General features: G+C 38.1%; 1 protein-coding gene across 2 annotated transcripts in view; it reads right to left on the bottom strand.

The window, feature by feature from the left end:
- The window catches only part of abi3bpa (ABI family, member 3 (NESH) binding protein a), a 47,844-nt gene that overhangs the window by 24,364 nt on the left and 2,259 nt on the right, over positions 1 to 21,221 (bottom strand). Inside the window, exons 2-19 of one of the 2 annotated variants that reach the window (XM_083536924.1) lie at positions 19,608 to 19,787; positions 19,467 to 19,535; positions 19,212 to 19,344; positions 13,725 to 13,900; positions 12,245 to 12,294; positions 12,087 to 12,132; positions 11,952 to 11,996; positions 8,997 to 9,052; positions 8,827 to 8,872; positions 8,657 to 8,737; positions 6,297 to 6,340; positions 6,156 to 6,201; positions 5,991 to 6,074; positions 3,724 to 3,767; positions 3,573 to 3,618; positions 3,395 to 3,475; positions 828 to 2,105; positions 376 to 447 (exon numbers count right to left, since the gene is read on the bottom strand). In XM_083536924.1, the coding sequence (XP_083393050.1) occupies positions 376 to 447; positions 828 to 2,105; positions 3,395 to 3,475; positions 3,573 to 3,618; positions 3,724 to 3,767; positions 5,991 to 6,074; positions 6,156 to 6,201; positions 6,297 to 6,340; positions 8,657 to 8,737; positions 8,827 to 8,872; positions 8,997 to 9,052; positions 11,952 to 11,996; positions 12,087 to 12,132; positions 12,245 to 12,294; positions 13,725 to 13,900; positions 19,212 to 19,344; positions 19,467 to 19,535; positions 19,608 to 19,787 (2,577 nt within the window). The remainder of the gene's footprint in view (positions 1 to 375; positions 448 to 827; positions 2,106 to 3,394; positions 3,476 to 3,572; positions 3,619 to 3,723; positions 3,768 to 5,990; positions 6,075 to 6,155; positions 6,202 to 6,296; positions 6,341 to 8,656; positions 8,738 to 8,826; positions 8,873 to 8,996; positions 9,053 to 11,951; positions 11,997 to 12,086; positions 12,133 to 12,244; positions 12,295 to 13,724; positions 13,901 to 19,211; positions 19,345 to 19,466; positions 19,536 to 19,607; positions 19,788 to 21,221) is intronic. The other variant, XM_083536925.1, reaches the window with a different exon arrangement.

Raw genomic sequence — 21,221 nt, 5'->3', positions numbered from 1 at the left:
AAGGTACCAGTTAACAAAGATATGCTATCTGGTGCCTGTGTTCCATTTATACATTTTCCTTTTAATGAGGGATGAGTATGAGTACAGTGCAGAGTTTGGTGGTTGAGTGACAATGAGGTTTAAAGAACATTGACTGAGTGTAATACAGTAGTTATAGCACAAATGAAGTGTTGGCAAGGATGGCATGATGGCTTTGTGGGGGGAAAAAAAAGGCTTAAATGATGCAGTTGATGGTATAGGTGATGCTTGGCAGCAGTCTTATATGAGCTTAATTTAGGTGGTGTTATGCGATGTGAAGTCACAGTGCCACGACATGTGAAAGACAATGGTTAGGACCAATAATTGTGGAGCCTGAAGACACATTGATATCATTACCCTGGTTCCTATCCGTTGCCCAACTGACAAGAACAGGCTTTGTTAGATGTCCATCCAGTGACTGGCTCGGAGCTGTGTGACATGAAGAAGCTGACTCAAGGATGAGATTTAAATTGCAGTTTGAAATATTATCTTTGTGTGAGTTTTACTAAAGACTCTGGGTTATATCCCCGGCTGTGGATTATAGGTCTATAAAAGTTTTTGGCCTGAATTTAGTGGGACTTTAAGGGGAATTCTTGACAAGATGTTTTGGTAATATTTAGTCATCTAGAAACATTTGCTGTCTTACTAGGGAAGTTTTTACAAAATGTATTCCAGGCACTATTACCTTGGAAGTAATACATCAAGGATGATAAGCACTATAGGTTAATAAGCTTGTAGGTTAACAGTTTTCAATTGAGGCTGTTTTAATACAATGACTTAAGTGATAAGTAAACAACAGGAGAATTTACCCTTTTTGCTGACTGGGGAGATCTTGGTGACCGGCTTCTCTTCACGCCAAGGCAAGTAATGGGTGTTTGTTTTTTTTGAAGGTGTTTGTACTGGTTGCGTTGGCTTAGTCATGAGGGTAAGCTTGGTTTGATAATTTCGCCGTGTGCTGGTGTTAAAATGTTTTATTGTAGAACTTGTTGGGTAAATGTCAGGTTGTTTTTGGAATTCAGTAGTGCTTAACTCCTCTAATGTTTTGCGTTCATGTGCTAATTTGGGTTTTGTTATAAATTTAGGGTTTGGTTTTGTGACAGGCTGTTGACTGGACCTGTAGTAAGGTTGGTATTTACCTGTATTGGATTGAGTTTTGATTGGTTGGGGTTGTTTTCTGGGCTTCTGTTGCTTTTTGGGGGGTTTGGAATGGGTTGTGGTAAGTTTGGGTTTTACTGTTGTTTGTTGGATTTTCTTATTTTGGGTTTTAATGGGTTTGGGTTGGTTTGTTTGAGAACGAGATTGCATCGTAGTGGGTTGAGTTTTAGTCGTTCCTTGCTTGCGTATTTCTATGCTATTTTCTGCCTTAGTTGTGCGGGGTTGAGTTTGTATTGTAATGGGTTGGGGTTGAGAAGTATTGGGTTGAGATTGGGTTGTGGAAGGTTGGGGCTGGGTTATAAGGGGTTGGGGTTGGGTTGTAATAGATTGGGTTTGGGTTGAGTGGGGATCAGATTTTTTTGTGATTGGTTCAAGCGTCATTTTGAGTTGGCCTCTGGTTGTGCTGGGTTGGGACTGATTTAAAATAACCTGAGGATGTATTAAATAGGGTTTAGGTGACCTGGGCTTTGGTTGGGCTGTTTTAAGAGGATATTTGGCTGTGTGTTGTTGAAACTGGGTTGTTCTAAGTTGGACTGTGAATGGCTGTATTGGATGTCTGGATGTGGATGGCTGGATATATTGGTATTTTCTTGTGCTAGACTCGGGTTGGGGTTGAGTTGGGTTTTTGAGTTGGGTTCTTTTCTTTGGGGGTAAGTTAAGTTGAGCTTTAACTGTGCTGGATACTACAGTTTTGGTTGTGTTGGTCTTTGTGTTGGGTGTGTTAAATAAAGTTTTATTTGTAGGCATTTGAGATCCGGTTGTGTGAAATGGTTGTTGGGGTGACACTGAAAGAGATGATGTAGTAGAATGGTGAGTTTGAATATTGGTGGTTGTTAAATTACTCATTGGTGTGTGAGTTGATGTGAGTGTCTGGGTCAAGAACAATGAATCTTCAGATGGACTTGAGGTTCTTATGTCATCGTGTCCTGGTCCTGTTCAAAGAAGAGATATGATAGTGCCTTATTGTGTGTGTGTGTGTGTGTGTGTGTGTGTGTGTGTGTGTGTGTGTGTGTGTGTGTGTGTGTGTGTGTGTGTGTGAGAGTGTGTGTGGGAGGGTGGTTGTGTGTTTCTGTTTGCTGATAGTGCATTTCAGATGTACTGGCGTTGGAAATATTCAAAGTAGTTGGGAGACAAATTTCCACTTCTAAAGGGAGCTGAAGATGCTCAACTTATTTGAGGCACTCAATGCAATATATGGACAACTTTTTTGAACATTGAATCATTTAATGCAGTCAGTGTGTTCTGAAACAGGATTGGTTGCAGCATTCGCTATACATATTGGTTTGATGTTTTTGGTTTCTACCATTAAACTTTACAGTTGTCCTTCATGTAAGCAACAATTTTAATTTCAGAGCGAAATACACTAGAAAACTGTATACTAAAGTTCCACCAGTAAAGTGAATCTTTGTCTCCCTTTTCATTGTGATGTGTACTGTGAGAAAAATAGACCTAAAGGGAAAAAAGGTTATGATTAAGTTTCAAAATGTCTTGTGAATTTAGCTGTATATAAAGGAGTATGAAATGTACACAGTGGACAAGTGATTTGGTGAACCAACCTTGTAGCTACCCTTGTTGGATCTTATCCCTGAGACTTATGGATCATTATTATGCTGTGCTGGGATATTAAGCACTGTATTCTTAATGGTGCAGTCATGGCACCAGTAAAGGAATACACACTGTGAAATTAACTGTAGGTATACAGTTTAAAATGATAATTCACACTGTAAATCTTAAACCAGTCAAATAAAGTCAAATAAAGTTCACCAGTACTGGTTGACTGTTAATAGGAGGATCTCATATGGTAGTACACCTCACAAAATGGCCTGTGATTGTAGCACAAGGTATGTGTATTTAATAACATGACCACTGAGTGTATATTTTATACATACTCCTACATACCCATCACTTGTGCAATATTTCATTAGTACTGTCTGATTAAAAACTGTAAACTAATTATTTAACTGGTAAATCAAGCACAGAGCATTTTCAGCAGGCAAAATCAAAAGAAGAAACGTATACGTACAGTAGATCGCTAAACATCATCGCATGCAAAAAGCAAAAATTGTAATTTAGTGCAAATCGTTATTGAATATAATCACTATACAGTAATCAAAAGCTTTAATGGATTTTTATGTAAAAAATAAATAAATCAGGTAGTCTATGAGAAATTCACAAAGTTTAAGCAATCAGTCATTAAAAACTGCCATTGTGTTTTCATTACCCAGAGTTACCCTTGGTATAGGAGGAGGTGCTGTGTGTCTGAGGACAGAAGCTGGTCTGCTGTGAGTCACATTATGCACAACTGCAGAGTGAAGCGCATCACAGTGAATCAGATTTTCGACAATTATGAACATTTCTCTCAATGTAATTTTTTATTATAAATGGAGAAAATATCTTACTAGGAACTGAGGGGGAGAAAGTTTGAGGGCTTTCGGTGATGGGCTTCTGTAGGAAAGAGAAGTTAGACTTAGAAAAAAGGGAAAAAAAAGAGGCCAAGGAAAGGAACCTAAAGATGGGTGGAAAATGATTCGCTGAGTATGATCGACTTACATCAGGCATCAGAATGTTCTCAGAAGTCGGTGGTTTATGAGTGTCTATAAGTAAAAAATAAAAGTAAAAAATCAGAACGTGTGATTACAAAAGTTTATATGTTTTAATTAGCCAAGTGGAGCTTGACAGTACACTTCATACTCTTTAAACAGACTAAATAAGACAAAAATAAATGCAGTTTATAGCAACTAGACACTTTGTGTGTTGGGTTCTATAGATGTTCCTTTATTACAACAAGAAACTATGTGGAGACAACATATTTATGCCTCTATAAAGAACTGAACTATAAACATTACCTGCTTAGAGCTCTCAATAGAGCTGGACAATATAGATCATTTTCTCTGACATAAAGGCATTTTCATTTACTTCTTTAGTCAAATTCTTTTAGATACAGCTTACTACACTGGAAAAAAGGATAAAAATTAGGCTTTTTAAGGCTGCAGGTTTGCTGCTGGAAAATAAATGTTTTGGATCCAGCTTTAGATATTTCGTCCTATTATTAATACATGTTACTCTAATCATTTTCTGGCATAAAAGTATTTTATGATACAATTATTAATATGGGAACATGGGTTGACATTAAACTGTGCCTTGAATTATTACATAACAAACTCGTGCCATTATTGCTGTCTGACATGCACTCATACATGAGGACATCATTCCTATTAATATAATTGTAAAGATAACAATGTTATGATTTTGTATACACCCAACCACAAAACTAATTCCTGGCCCGTGTTTAGATAGTGCTATCATTTGAAGCAGTTTGTCTTCTGGTGTAAAGTGTAAAATGTTTTTCAGTGGTGTTTTTAAGCATTTTTTACTTTGTTACTGTACTAATGTACATATTATATCTTAACTCTTACTTAACTACATTTTACTATAAAATATTTTAATCTTTAGTCCAATAGAAAGATCAGAAAGATATGCCTTTACTTGCTACTATTATACATCCTCCATTGAATATACTGGAAAATCACAAGCATAAACCCACAATTCTGGTGACAGTTTGTCTGAAATAAGTTTCTCACTGTGTGTCTGTAACAACAGAAATCTCTCTCTTTTAAAAGATTTGAAATGCAGGAGAATAAAACCGTGATATGCACAGATTCAGGACCTTTGCAACATTCAACATTCAAATTTAAATACTTTTTTTCAAGCAAGAAATATAAAAAAAAAGACTTTTTTTTTTTTTTTACTGGAGTTATAAATAGGCAGCAGATTCGAGTTTTTACTGAAACACAATAATCATATACTTTCTTTAACACTGCTACTTTTGTTGTGCCATGAATATACAGTATACATTCGTCCCTAAAATTATGCAATTTTGGTTTCAGAAATCTCTCCACTGTAACTAGTAAAAAAAAGAAAATCGTGTCTCCCTGTTCCATCTGTTTACAATCAGAAATTAAATGGAGTATGGATGAAAAAAAATTTACTCCTGGATTTGGACCAAGAAGGAAAAGATCCAGCTAGTCTGGTGTATTTCTCATGTATAGAAGGAAGTATTGGATATGCTCCATAGACAATTAATTTTTTATTTTATTATCTTTTATTGCCTATTTTCACCTAAAACATACTTTAAGCATAGTTTATAAGTAAGTAAATACAAATGTGTACCAGCCTGAGATAATTAACTAGTCGTTCGGGTTTAAAATGGAAAAAGGTTTTGACTAAATTGGGGGTTTCCTTCTGCTTAGAACTTTGACATTTGTTTATTTTTATAAAACTACAAATATACCTGTACAATTTTATGTGCAGGAAAATATTTCACCATGTAAGTTGCTTCCCGCTTTACTATAACAATACTGACACAATTGCACAATAACTGTTGTTATGCACAATTTATCAGCCCTCATTACACTACAAGCATTGATGGAATAGAAATAATATAGGGATACAGAAAAGTGGAAAAAGTGGACCATTTGCATGTATAATTGCAAACTGAACAGACTGGGCAGATTGGCCAGAGTCTCAAAGACCATATAAATTAATCAGTGCTGGTAATTGATGCTAGCCTGATGCAATTGCACCAGTATTACATACTTCTTCAGAAAGAGTATCATTGTCAATGTTGTGTGTAGATAAATACAATACTATAGATAAAACCTTCTTGGGATTTTATGAGAAAGTAACACAGGTGGAGACATGCAGACAAGTGGAAAAATACAGGATTTTTTTTTTTCTTTAAAATCAGGTGGTCTATGATAAATTCACAGGCATTTAGGACAATTAGAAATACAAACAGTCAATTAAATTGTCCTTACCTTCATTTACCCTCTGTGTAGGAGTGAGTGCTTGGTGTGTGGGGGTTGAGGCTGGGCTTTGGGTTTGCATCACAATGGGCAGAACTTTAGAGTGAATAATTGAATTAGATTTTTCATAAATGTAAAGTTTTCTTTAAAAAAATTTTATAAAAAGAGAAAACTAACCAGGCACTGAGGGAGAGAAATCTTGAGGGCTTTCTGTGCTGGGTGCCTATGGGAACGAGATTACGAAAGTAAATCAGAAAGACAAAAAAAAGAAATATAGGTTGAGATACCAAAAGCATGTTATATATAGCCAAGGCTTACCTCCGCCTTTATAAATATCTCAGGTTTTAGAGGTTTATGAATGTCTAAAAGTGAGAAAAGAGAATCAGTACATGTTGTGCCATTAGGCAGTTTTGTGCACGTGTTTGAGGAATCATGCACTTCTGGTACAATAAAGCAGTGCTCTAAGGAAACAGTTACTGATACAAAGATGAACAAGGGACTATTTGAAGCTTAGATTAACATCAAACAAGCAATTTTTATTGAAGATGTGTGGCATCACCTGGTCTTGGTAAAACAGTGAGGATGCAGGGCTTCTACATGAAAGAAGACTTATAAATAGTGTGTGCATTTTTTTTACTATAAAAAAACTTTTTATTAATAAATAATTCTATTATTAAATAAATTAGATAAAAAAATTCGTTAAAAAATCGTTATAGGTTGCTACAGCGGATCATCTCCATACCCCCCCTGTCCTCTACATCTGCCTCTTTCAAACCAAATACCTGCATGTCTTCCATCACCACATCCATATACTTTCTCCTTGGCCTTCCTCTTTTCCTCCTTCCTGGTGGCTCCATCCTCAGCATTCTCCTACTGATATACCTCATGTCCCTCCTCTGCACATGTCCAAACCATCTTAATCTCGCCTCTCTCACTGTGTCCCCAAAAACTTACTTTGTCCTACATCCCTCTAATAAACAAATTTCTAATCCTGTCATTACTCTCAAACACAACCTCAACATCTTCAGCTCTGCTACCTCCAGCTCCACATCCTATCTTCTAGACAATGTCACTGTCTCTAAACCATACAACATCACAGGTCTCACCACAGTCCTATAAACTTTCCCTTTCACTCTTACAGATACTCTTTTATCACAAATCACTCCTGCTATCACTCTTCTCCACCCACTCCACCCTGCCTGCACTCTTTCTTCACTCTCTATTACTTTGCACTGTTGACCCCAGGTACCTGAACTCCTCCACCTTCTCCACCTCTTCTCCCTCCGCACCACTCCACTGCCCTCCCCCTCATTCACATACATGTACTCTGTCTTACTCCTACTGACTTTCAGGCTCCTCTCCAGGCTCTTCTCAACCTGCTCCCTACTCTCACCACAAATCACAATATCATCCGCAAGGATAATATATTGATATCCATGGAGACTGTCTAACCTCGTTCGTCAACCTGTCTATCACCACTGCAAACAGTAAAGGGCTCATAGGGCTCAGACATCTGGGAATGTCACTTAAAGGTGTACTTTGACATTAATATTAAGGAAGCATAAATATATTTTACCAAAACAATATGCCAATTTTTTTTTGTGAATTTATATTCTTGCCAATAATTTCTGATATCCAACCCACCCAACAGACTACTGTCAGAGTGACTTAGATGGATACAACTGAGCAGCTGAGGGTAAGAAGTCTTGCTTAAGGACCCAGCAGTGTCAGTGTCATGATGGTGGTGCACCATTTATTGAAATGTTTTTATATGTATTTATATGAAATATAATATGAATTTGTGTTTGAATTCAATTGAATCCTCTAATGCAGTGGTCCCCAAACTTTTTTGCGCCACGGACCAGATTAATGTCAGACAATATTTTCACGGACCAGCCTTTGAGGTGTGGCGGATAAATACAACTAAATAAAATGATACGATCGGCATAAAAACTGGTATTTTCTAAATATAATAATAAACGTGAATCCACTGTTTTGTTTTTTGTTCATTTTGCTATCTTGGGGGTTTCAAATTACCGGTTATGTATTATGTGTTAGTGGCCGGAGCAGCCCTTTTAAGAAGGTAGTGGATGGAGGTAGGACATGTGACTGAGGCATCATGACATGCATCAAGAGTGAGTCATAGACAGATGTGGCGGAGGGAATCCGGTAATTTTCCGAAATAAAACATCATTCAGAATCAGATAATAAATAAAACGGAAATAATGTAAGTTATGTATTCTTTCTGTGCAGCCCGGTACCAACTGACCCACGGACCCGTGCCGGTTCACAGCCTGGGGGTTGGAGACCACTGCTCTAATGGAAAGGAGCATATAGGAATATATGGCTATACCACAGCAGGGTACCATAAAAGAATGATGGACAAATAGTGTATCCAGCACAGTAGCATTGTTGGGAATTTTTTACGCACTATAAGATAGAATATACACAGTATGAGCTTAATTGTTGGTGTAACCCTTTTCCACTGTGGGCCTGGTTGGCAGACTGACTGAACTATTTAAAAAACCTTTTTAGGTCTTTATGTGAAAGCAAGACAGGTGGAGATAAAAGGAGAAGATGTGTGAAAATGCAGAAAAGAATGTCTTAGGTGGTCTATAAAAAAATACACAGATGCTCAAGAAAGCAGTAATAAAAACATCAATTGTAATTCTCATTACCTTGAGTTACTCTTGGAATAGGAGGGGGAGCTGGGGGTCCGTGAAGGTAAGCTGGTCTGCTCTTAGTCACAGTGTATAGAACTGCAGAATAGAGTCCATCACAATGTATCACACGTTCAATAAACATAATTGTTTTTATTATTTGTTAATGACTTAAAAAAAATTTTTACCAGGCAGTGAGGGGGAGGAAGCTTGAGGGCTTTCAGTGTTGAGCTTCTGTAAGGAGAGAAAAGTCTAGACTTACGAAGAAAACCATAAAGGAGAGAGAAAGAGAAAGCCAAACGAAAGAAACATAGAGAAAGGTGGAAAATAACTTTTTTTCTGCATATGATAGTCTTACCATAGGTCTAGGAAGCTTCTCAGACTTCACTGGTTTATGAATGGCCATATCTTTTGCTGAGAAAAGAATAATTTGTCATTAAGAATTTTACCTTTTATCAATTCGAAAATGATTCGAGAAATCTGATCTGAAAAAAGGATTTAATCTCGTTTATCACCGTTTTAATTTATGAATCAGTGCAGTCAGCAGCAGTGACATTAAAGTGTATAAAATATAAATATATACATAAATGTTAAATGTATATAAATATTCATCATAATATCTTGAATATTTTAATATGACATATTCAAGATTCTGCACTGTCTCAGTTTTTAATATGAGTGAATATGTGGTATTGACCATGTTGTGATTTTCCTCATGCCTAATCTCTTCAACAGAAGCATGTGTTCAGATGGATTTGATCTTAAAACGGATCATAAGATTTGGCACAAAAGTGTGGAGTCCATGCCAGCTCGAAAGCACACTGTCAAAATGTGGAATATCCAATAGTAAGAAACAAACTCTGAAATTCATGTGAACACATTTTACTTTTTACCCAGGCTGTTGTCTAATTTTTAAGATGATAAAAAAAAAGGGGAAACATTTTCACTAGTGGCCTCAGACTTTTGGAGTTCACTGTGTTGCCTTTTAAATAATTAATGTGAAAAACTATGAAACTAAAAACCAGTGAAAGTAAAATATGTCTCCTTGTTCCATCTGTTCACAATGAGAAATCAAAAGAAGTTTAAATCTGTAAAACAAAAAAAAAAAAAAACTTGGATCTGGATAAAGTAGGAAAAGATCTATCAGTTCGGAACAAGGCTGCTTTCATTCGTATTCAACCCCCTAGGTTGTCCGGAAAGTACAGATAGAAAGACCTAATTTCTGGGTTCTATTTTCTGAACCCAATCTACTATAGTTGAACTTTAATGGGAGAAAGAGAGCTACAGGGAGTGGTAGCTTAGTGATTAAGATGTTGATGTTAAGATGCTCTTCAGCAAAACCCTACAACCTCAATTACTTAGTTGCATAAATGAGATAAATGTCCTCCAGTATGACAAAAATCTAAATTTTAATGTAACAGAAGGAAAAATTTTTTTTGTGAAATCTAAGGAAGTATGGTCATTTCTGTAGAAAATGTTATAATTCCCAATTTAATTATTGGATTCATATTATATTTAATTATTCCATAATTTAGGAAATGGGTGTAACCCATTGATTGTATCTTAGCAGTTGACCGTCCTAACAAGCAGATTGTTGGCCAAAGCTGCATCATACTGCCTAAGCATTAATTAGATTACGATCTTCCTCCTACTACATCCGTGTCATTTTTATGTCAAAGTAAATAATGGATGGAGAAAAAGAAGAAAAGTGGGACTTCTGTTTGGACCACTGAACAAAATCAAGAGAACTAAAACTTCATCTACAGGTTTAATTTTATTGGGAAAAATTGCCATCCTACACAATCTTTCAACTATACAGTATTTTCCCACCACAAAGTATCATGATATTCTTCCACAGCTTTATCGATAAAGATTGTAAAGGGGCTGCATTGAGAGGAGAGGAGAAAATTTATGTGCCAATCTCAAACCTTTTCCCGTTTCCTAGCATGATCATGGGGGTTGCAGAAAAGCAAATGGATGAGTTTGGCATTATTAGCATTATTTTATATGAACACACCTGGCTGTCAGGATGGTAATCTGACTTTGAAATTTGTAAAACCTACTTAAGAAGATGTAAAGTGGATATAAAATATCTGTACCGCTCTGTTCAAATAGCAGATTAAAATAAATAATTACAAATTTGAACGTGATATAGCAATAGTGGAGTAACAACTGAGACATATTATGTTAGAGAAAAGAAAAAGAACCTGTACCCTCATCACACAAGTGGGTACATCAGTATAACTTAATACTTTTTACAGCATCGTTTGCTTGGAATACAAACTCTAATAACCTGCTTTTGATTTGCCAATTTTATTACACTTCACTATCAAATTTTAAGGTTGATCTCCTGTGCACAGTCCTATTTTATTCCACAGTATTTTTTAAGTATAATTTTCATCTGTGTTTTAACTGGGCCATTCCAAAAAACGTAATCTTTGTTTTCTGGAACCATTCGATTGTTGACTTGGATTTGTGCTTCGGCTTGTTATTGTGCTGGAAGGGGAATATATATTTTTTTCATCTTCAGCTGTTTAAGAAAAGCATGAATGTTTTGTGCCAAAGTAAACTGGCAATTAGGGCTATCCATGGTTTGCAATATCTAAGGGCCCAAGACATGATGCTGCCACCACCATTCTTCACCATGAATATGGATATGATGACCTTACAGTTTTTAGTATTATGCATAAAAAGTTCTAACTTGATCTTTTTATCAGATCATAATATATTTTGTCACATTAATATTTTATTCAGAAACAGCTTCTGTCTATCCACCCTAACTCCCATAGCTTGGACATGTGAAGAATACAAGATGTTGTCATTTACAGGGAGTGAGCTGTACTTGCCAAATATTCTTGCAGCTATTTTAATGTTGCCATAAGGCTCTTGGCAGCCTCCAAAAGGCTTTGGTGTTTCTTTTTTTTTCTTTTCCTAAAACATTTTTATATTTTTTTTACTTGGATTTTGTTGGTGGATATATCACAGTAATGGTGGAAAAAAGTCTGACATGGCTCATTTTTTTTATTTTTTACCTCACAAAAACCCATGCGTGCAATAGTTTTTTATTTATCCACTGCATATCTTGTAGATGTTAGCAGATGTTTATTTTAATATTTTTCCTAACTGTGCTAAAATCACGAGTGTTTGTGTGTGTGTGTGTGTGTGTGTGGGGGGGGGGGGGGGGCGGTTGTGTATTTATATATGAACTGTGTGCATGCTCATGTTGAAAACCAAATTAAACATAGAACAGAAACTAGAGAAGAGAATCAGTAATAAAACAGCTAAAAAAAAAAGCTATTGTGGTTCTTATTACCTTGAAGGAAGGGAGCTGAACTGACCGGCGCCACACTGGACACACCTGTGGAGTAAAGTGAATTACAGTGGATCAGATATTTGATAATTGTGATCATTTCTCCTCATGTTTTTATGAATGGAGAAAATATCTTACCAGGCACAGATGGGGAGGATGCTTGAGGGCTTTCAGTGATGGGTTTCTGCAGAAGAAAGAAGTCTAGACTTACATATAAAGCAGGAAAGAAAGGGAGAGACAAAAGAAAGAAAAACAGAGAGAGGTGGAAAATAACTTACTGATTATGATAGACTTACCATAGACTTCAGAATGTTCTCAGGCACCACTGGTTTATTAATGTCTCTGTCTTTTGATGAAAAAAAGAAAAAAGTGTCACTGGGTTATGTAAAATCTTTTAACATTAAGTCTTATTGAATTGAAAAATCATTGCATTCAGTGACAGGTGAAAAAAAGAAGTTGTAGTGTATTGGGTTTCATAGTGTAGATTCTCATTAAATGCTTCATATAACAAACTGAAATGTTTTATATTTAGATTTATTAGCCCACACATTTTTCTATATCCGTATGAGGTTTGCAGATTGTTTAAGACATTGTGAATTTTAATTGAAAAATGTATTCTGTTGATGTTTGCTGGTGGACTTGGATTTGGCTTTAGCCTCAGGTGCAAGGTATAATCACAGTCACAAATTACAAATACTGAATATTCTGAATGAACAGATTATGCATACACTGGGATCCCTTGGAGCACAACAAAAATATTGTGCTCAAGTGGAAAGTTTGAAGACATTAACGTGGCCATGAACAATGTAAATAAACATGACCAAGCATCCATACTGAGCTTTTAATGTGATTGGATCTGTGATGATCGCAAATGTTGAGCTATTTTATGAGTTGCTCAGTAGCTCCTAGTTTTATAACCAAAATGACTGTATAAGACTGTAGAAAGAACATTACTTATAATCTTACATTCCAGTGCTCATGTTAGTTCTCACTCTCCAGTGTTCTGTATTGTTTAAAGACGATAATCACACTCTTGATATCACCCAAATGAGAATGGTTTCCCCTTTTGAGTCTGGTTCCTCTTAAGGTTTCTTCCTCATGCTATCTAAGGAAGTTTTTCTTTGCCACAGTCGCCACGGCTGCTCATCAGGGACAAATACACACCAATCACCTTGACTCTTGATTTCTGTAAAGCTGCTTTGAGTATATGTCTGTTGTAAAAAGCGCTATAGAAATAAACTTGACTTGACTTGACTTCAATGTGGCTGTTAAAGTGATTTAAATGAGGCTGCTTTATTTCTGTTTGGGGACCAGCTGAACATAGTGAAAAAATATTAGAAACTGGTATCACAGATACAAACAAAAATAATAACTACACCGATAACAGAGAATAATTATAAACAAGAGTGATGTAGCACAGTCAGAAAAACAGTCATGAGAAACAATACACACATTGCTGACAGTACAAACATTTCTACTTTAGGCCATATCTGAAATGGGTTAATATCCAAATACTGATAAACATATACAGATGTAGATACAGACACAGGCATTGTATTAGACCAGAACTTTGTTATAAATACATATAATAAATTGTAAAAAAAAAAAAAAAAGAAAGAAAGGAAAAAAGAAAGAAAATAAGAGGCAAGTTTGTTCTGTTCAATTTAAAAACCATGCCAGATTTAAACTTTTGCTCTCAACTGTATGCGTTCAGTATGTGAGTCTGATAAAGTAATTTGCATGTGATTTTTTTTTATGCTTTTGTTGCTGACATACCCGCTGTGTTGTGGGTTATTGGAGGGCTCCAGACTCCATTCTCAGATACTGCTCGGACCCCAAACTCATAAGGTGTTTCTGGTTTGAGTTGGTCAATAACTGTAACCGTGGTGGGACATGTCTGATAACTCCATTTTTTTTTGGGCTTCTTCTCCCTGTAGCGCACAGTGTAGTGACTAGAGATTCAGAGAAGACAAAGTTAGTCTGTCATTCAATCACTGTAGTGATAAACTAGCGATTAACCTGAATGTGAAAGACATATTTTACAAACCCAATTCCAAAAAAGTTGGGACACTGTACAAATTGTGAATAAAAACAGAATGCAATGATGTGGAAGTTTCAAATTTCAATGTTTTATTCATACACAACATAGATGACATGTCAAATGTTTAAACTGAGAAAATGTATCATTTTAAGGGGAAAAAAGTTCATTTTATATTTTATGGCATCAACACGTCTCAAAAAAGTTAGGACAAGGCCATGTTTAACACTGTGTGGCATTTTCTCTTCTTTTTATAACAGTCTGCAGACGTCTGGGGACTGAGGAGACAAGTTGCTCAAGTTTAGGAATAGGAATGTTCTCCCATTTTTGTCTGATACACGCTAACCAGTTGCGAGTCTAGTTGCTAACCCAGCCATTAGGGGGGCACAAGCCAGTGTACTCTTAGTGCCGGTCCCAAGCCCGGGTAAATGGGGAGGGTTGCGTTAGGAAGGGCATCCAGCGTAAAACATGTGCCAAATCAAATATGCGGATCACAAATGAGAATTTCATACCGGATCGGTCTAGGCCCGGGTTAACAACGACCGCCACAGGTATCGTTAGCCGACAGGGTACCGGTGGAAATTGGGCTACTGTTGGCCGAAGGAGGAGAAGGAGAGGAGGAAGGCGTCTACAGAGATGGCAGGAAAAGGAGCAGTGTAGGAGAGTAGAGGTTTGGGTTGGTACTTTCAATATTGGTACTATGACGGGTAAAGGGAGAGAGATAGCTGATATGATGGAGAGGAGAAAGGTAGATATGCTGTGTGTTCAGGAGACCAAGTGGAAAGGGAGTAAGGCCAGGAACATTGGAGGTGGGTTTTAACTGTTTTATCATGGTGTGGATGGGAAGAGAAATGGTGTAGGGGTGATTCTGAAGGAAGAGTACAGTAAGAGTGTAGTGGCGGTGAAGAGAGTTTCTGATAGGGTGATGATCGTGAAGGTGGAAGTTGAAGGGATGATGATAAATGTCATCAGTGCCTATGCTCCACAAGTTGGCTGTGAGATGGAGGAGAAGGAAAGATTCTGGAGTGAATTAGATGAAGTGGTAGATGGTGTACCTAGGAAAGAACGATTGGGTAGGTATGGTTTTAAGGAGAGGAATGTGGAAGGGCAGATGGTGGTAGATTTTGCTAAAAGAATGGAAATGGCAGTGGTGAACACGTATTTTAAGAAGAAGGAGGATCATAGGGTGACGTATAAGAGTGGAGGAAGGTGCACACAGGTGGATTATCTTCTGTGTAGGAGATGCAACCTGAAGGAGATTGGAGACTGTAAGGTGTTGGCGGGGGACAGTGTAGCTAGACAGCATCGGATGGTGGTCTGTAGGATGGTTTTGGAGGCGAAGAAGAAGAGGAGGAAAGTAAGGTTTGAAAGAAGAATAAGATGGTGGAAACTGAAGGAGGAAAAGTGTAGTGTGAGGTTCAGGGAAGAGGTCAGACAGGGGCTTGGTGGTGGTGAAGAGGTGCCGGATGATTGGGCAACTACTGCAGGAGTGATGAGGGAGGCAGCTAGAAAAGTACTTGGTGTGACATCTGGAAATAGAAAGCAAGACAAGGAGATGTGGTGGTGGAATGAGGAAGTGCAGGAAAACATTAGGGGAAAGAGGTTGGCAAAACAGAAGTGGGATCGACAGAGTGATGAGAAAAGTAGGCAGGAGTACAAGGAGATGCGGCAGCAGGTAAAAAGGGATGTGGCGAAAGCCAAGGAAAAGGCATATGAGGAACTGTATAAGAGGTTGGACACTAAGGAAGGAGAAAAGAATTTATACCGATTGGCCAAGCAGAGGGACCGAGCTGGGAAGGATGTACTGCAAGTTAGAGCAATAAAGAATGGAGAGGGAAATGTGTTGACTAGTGAGGAGAGTGTGTTGAAAAGATGGAGGGAGTATTTTGAGCAGCTGATGAATGAGGAAAATCAGAGAGAGAGAAGGTTGGAGGATGTGGAGTTGGTGAAGCAGGATGTAGATAGGATTAGTAAGGAGGAAGTGAGAGCAGCGATTAGGAGGATGAAGAATGGAAAGTCGGTTGGACCAGATGAAATACCGGTAGAAGCGTGGAGATGTTTAGGAGAGATGGCAGTGGAGTTTTTAACCAGATTGTTTAACAGGATTCTGGAAGGGGAGAGGCTGCCTGAGGAAAGGAGAAGGAGTGTGCTGGTACCGATCTTTAAGCATAAGGGAGATGTGCAGACCTGCAGTAACTACAGGGGAATTAAGTTGATCAGTCACACCATCAAGTTATGGGAAAGAGTAGTGGAAGCCAGGCTGAGAGAAGAGGTGACCATCTGTGAGCAACAGTATGGTTTCATGCCGAGGAAGAGCACCACAGATGCCTTATTTGCTTTGAGGATGTTGATGGAGAAGTATAGAGAAGGACAGAAGGAGCTGCATTGTGTATTTGTAGATTTAGAGAACGCGTACGACAGGGTGCCGAGAGAGGAGTTGTGGTATTGTATGAGGAATTCAGGTGTGTCAGAGAAGTATGTGAAGGTGGTGCAGGACATGTATGAGGACAGTGTGACAGCAGTGAAGTGTGCAGTAGGTACGACAGACTGGTTCAGGGTGAAGGTTGGACTGCATCAAGGATCGGCCCTGAGCCCTTTCCTGTTTGCAGTGGTGATGGACAGGTTGACGGACGAGGTCAGACAGGAGTCTCCCTGGACTATGATGTTTGCAGATGATATTGTGATTTGTGGTGAAAGTAGAGAGCAGGTTGAGAAGAGCCTGGAGAGGTGGAGATATGCGCTGGAGAGAAGGGGAATAATAGTCAGTAGGAGTAAGACAGAGTACATGTGTGTGAATGAGAGGGAGGGCAGTGGAGTGATGCGGTTGCAGGGAGAAGAGGTGGAGAAGGTGGAGGAGTTCAGGTACCTGGGGTCAACAGTGCAAAGTAATGGAGAGTGTGTTAGAGAAGTAAAGAAAAGAGTGCAGGCAGGGTGGAGTGGGTGGAGAAGAGTGACAGGAGTGATTTGTGATAGTAGGGTATCTGCAAGAATGAAAGGGAAAGTTTATAGGACTGTGGTGAGACCTGCGATGTTGTATGGATTAGAGACAGTGGCATTGAGTAAAAGACAGGAGGTGGAGCTGGAGGTAGCAGAGCTGAAGATGTTAAGGTTTTTGTTGGGAGTGACGAGGATGGACAAGATTAGAAATGAGTTTATTAGAGGGATAGCACATGTAGGATGTTTTAGTGACAAGGTGAGGGAGGCGAGATTGAGATGGTTTGGACATGTGCAGAGAAGGGACATGAATTATATTGGTAGAAAAATGCTGAAGATGGAGCCAACAGGTAGGAGGAAAAGAGGAAGGCCAAGGAGGAGGTTCATGGATGTGGTGAGGGAAGACATGCAGGTAGTTGGTGTGTAAGAGACAGATGTAGAGGACAGGGTGGTCTGGAGACGGATGATCCGCTGTGGCGACCCCTAATGGGAGCAGCCAAAAGAAGAAGAAGAAGACACGCTTCTAGTTGCTCAACTGTCTCAAGTCTTCTTTGTCGCATCTTCCTCTTTATGATGCACCAAATGTTTTCTATGGGTGAAAGATCTGGACTGCAGGCTGGCCATTTCAGTACCCGGATCCTTTTTCTACGCAGCCATGATGTTGTAATTGATGCAGTATGTGGTCTGGCATTGTCATGTTGGAAAATGCAAGGTCTTCCCTGAAAGAGACGACGTCTGGATGGGAGCATATGTTGTTCTAGAACTTGGATATACCTTTCAGCATTAATGGTGCCTTTCCAGATGTGTAAGGTGCCCATGCCACACGCACTCATGCAACCCCACACCATCAGAGATGCAGGCTTCTGAACTGAGCGCTGATAACTTGGGTTGTCCTTGTCCTCTTTAGTCCGGATAAAATGGCATCCCAGTTTTCCAAAAAGAACTTCAAATTTTGATTTGTCTGACCACAGAACAGTTTTCCTCTTTGCCACAATTCATTTTCAATGAGCCTTGGCCCAGAGAAAACACCTGCGCTTCTGGATCATGTTTAGACATGGCTTTATTTTTGAAGAGTTTTAGCCGGCAATGGCGAAGGGCACGGTGGATTCTGTTCACCGACAATGTTTTCTGGAAGTTTTCCTGAGCCCATGTTGTGATTTCCATTAAAGTAGCATTCCTGTATATGATGCAGTGCCCTCTAAGGGCCCGAAGATCACAAGCATCCAGTATGGTTTTCCGGGCTTGACCCTTACGCACAGAGCTTGTTTCAGATTCTCTGAATCTTTGGATGATATTATGCACTGAAGATGATGATAACTTTAATCTCTTTGCAATTTTTCTCTGAGAAACTACTTTCTGATATTGCTCCACTATTTTTCGTCGCAGCATTGGGGGAATTGGTGATCCTCTGCCCATCTTCACTTCTGAGAGACACTGCCACTCTGAGAGGCTCTTTTTATACCCAATCATGTTGCAAATTGACCTAATAAGTTGCAAATTGTTCTTCCAGCTGTTCCTTATGTACATTTAACTTTTCCAACATCTTATTGCTACCTGTCCCAACTGTTTTGGAATGTGTAGCTTTAATGAAATCCAAAATGAGCCAATATTTGGCATGACATTTTAAAATGTCTCACTTTCAACATTTAATATTTTATCTATATTCTATAGTGAATAAAATATAAGTTTATGAGATTTGCAAATTATTGCATTCCTTTTTTATATCAATTTGTACAGTGTCCCAACATTTTTGGAATCAAGTTTGGACTTGATATTATGTTGGAGATGTAAAAAAAAAACCTGATTTTAATTGTTTAAGCAATTGAACTGGAGTTGATCTTTTACTGACTTTCTGTCTTTCTTTTTTTTTTGTTGTACTGGGCAGCAAAACGTTCAGATTGGTTAAACAGACCAGACTGACGCAAAGCTTTCCACCAGCTTGAGCAAAGGGAAGAAAGATTGTGTGTGTGTGTGTGTGTGTGTGTGTGTGTGTGTGTGTGTGTGTGTGTGTGTGTGTGTGTGTGTGTGTGTGTGTGTGTGTGTGTGTAGCTCTGCACCTGCAATATCTACAATAGAGACATATCACATTCCAAAGCTTTTCATGTCTGTATTCCTGGCTGTTCAACAATGTGAGTATACAGAGCAGGACTGTGTCAGACAATTCGGATAGTCTTGGCTCATTTTTACTGGTCCTGCTCCATGTTTTCTGACCAAACATTTGGCGGGATGTCAGTGTTCTCTTCTAACACTGAGAAAGCAGACAGACACAAAAAACAAACACACAGTCTTACCCATCATCAATACAGTCATCCAGGTTGGTTTCAGTGGAAAGGGTATTTAGCAGCGTGCCCCAGGACAGCATAACTGAGGTCGGTGTCACAGATCCAATCACCAGATGCAAAGGTTTTTTTAAACTTTGGTTCCCTATAGAGAAAGGATCGATCAGGACATCCACTTTATTCATGTGAATGCAATAAAACTAATGGTGTTGAACAGCTGAGTGTTTGTCTTTAACATTTCCATATATTTGTAGTAGTATTGTTTACCTGCACATTCTTTCTTCACTTTATCTCCTTTGACTGGCTGTACTGCAACTAGATATTTTGGCTCAGCATCTAAAAGAGTGAAACAAAAAGTAAGAGAGAGGCAGACAAAAAAAAAGACAAAGAATTTGGAAACTTTTTTACCCATTTCAGTTTCATATGGTTCCCCATCCTCAGGGAGTGGCATGAACTGTTTAGAGAACAGGTCTCTGCCATAGCCCAGGATGTAGCCCTCTAGCTTGGTGTCCATGTCTGGTTGCAGGAACTTCAACGTGATGGTGTCTCCAATTGCACTTATCCGAACCTTTGTGGTCTCTCTGCGCACTGGGTATTCAATATAAAACAAACATTACATAAATAACAGGAATAAAAAAAACAATTTTGTTTTGACTAAGCTATTGGCCTTTCCTATGGAAGAATATGGTTCAATATGACATCAAATCTTTTGAAAAAGCCAAAACCTACGGAACATTAAATGATTTTGATTTTGGTTGGGGTATTTACAGTATCACAGAACAATCTGTTTTTATTCTATTGACAGAGAGAAATATTTTAATATACCAGTAAATTAATTGTTCCCACAAGAGTATATTTGGTCATGGGTTTTATAAGATATTTTAATGGTTTACAGTTTGCCAGAAATTTCAACACGGCTTGTGGATCAGACCTTCCACAGTTTAATGCCAGATTTATATCTATCCAACAACTACATGGCCAGTTTCACCAAAACAACCGTTAAACAAACCAGTCATGTGAATCTGAACCACAGACACTTAGAAACATAAAACACAAGTCTTAAACATAACACAGATCGCAGTAAACACAGAAGAAAATAACTGTTTTAGAAATGGATTTGAAGCTAAGCTTTGTGGTCAGCATTTATTTCTCGGTTGATGAAACTGTGGGTGTTACTGCAGGAAAAACGTTGCTGTGTGTCTGAGAATAGGAAACTCCTGGCAGCTCCAAAACAAGCAAATTGGCTTTTCGTTAGTTCAGGGCTGGCTCGGCTCATCTCCGGGCATCTCCTAAAACATTAGTCAGGGCTGGATTATCCTGTCAGCAGGTGCACTGGAGAAATGCCTCAGTAATGAAATATGTGCATGTTGAACTTGACAGAATTTAAAATGTCAAACTGTACATTATGTGTAAACCTATGCATATAGCAACCATAGTTATGTTTAATACCATAGGCCTGAATGGCAATCTTGCTTCTAGATAACCTTCATGTCATAAAAAGTACGTAAAAGCATGCATTATTAACAAATTATTTCAGTAAGCTTTACCCTTAACTACACATTTTTGCTTTTTTTGTTATATTTTGAATCATCATTTATTTCCTGAAGCATAATGTTAATCCATGAATCCACATTTAGACATTTCTCTAAATTGTGTAATGATGCATGAAATATAAAAAGGTTCTTTTTTATTACTGATAATATTTTTATCATCGGTTTTCTCAGAATGACTTGTTCTCCATGTGCCAAGTCTAACCCTTTTGAAAATAAGGTCACATCCTGGTTTCTATTTTCTAAATAGAAAATACAGTTTTTCTTCCATGTGGATCTTTAAAAAAATCTGATTTCTAAACCATTATAAGAAAAACTTTTTAATAAAAAAAAATCACTGGCACTGTTATTACAATAAAACCAAACGAAAATAGAGGGTTTCCTCGAGGTGCAATCTTGTACATACTGTATCTAATAGTCTGTTGCCACATTTGCACGCTCTAATATATTTTAGCCATGTTAACTCTCAGAA

This window comes from Silurus aristotelis, assembly GCF_946808225.1.
Source record: "Silurus aristotelis genome assembly, chromosome: 3".
Taxonomy (NCBI): Eukaryota; Metazoa; Chordata; class Actinopteri; order Siluriformes; family Siluridae; genus Silurus; species Silurus aristotelis.
This window is presented reverse-complemented; position numbering and strand designations above follow the sequence as displayed.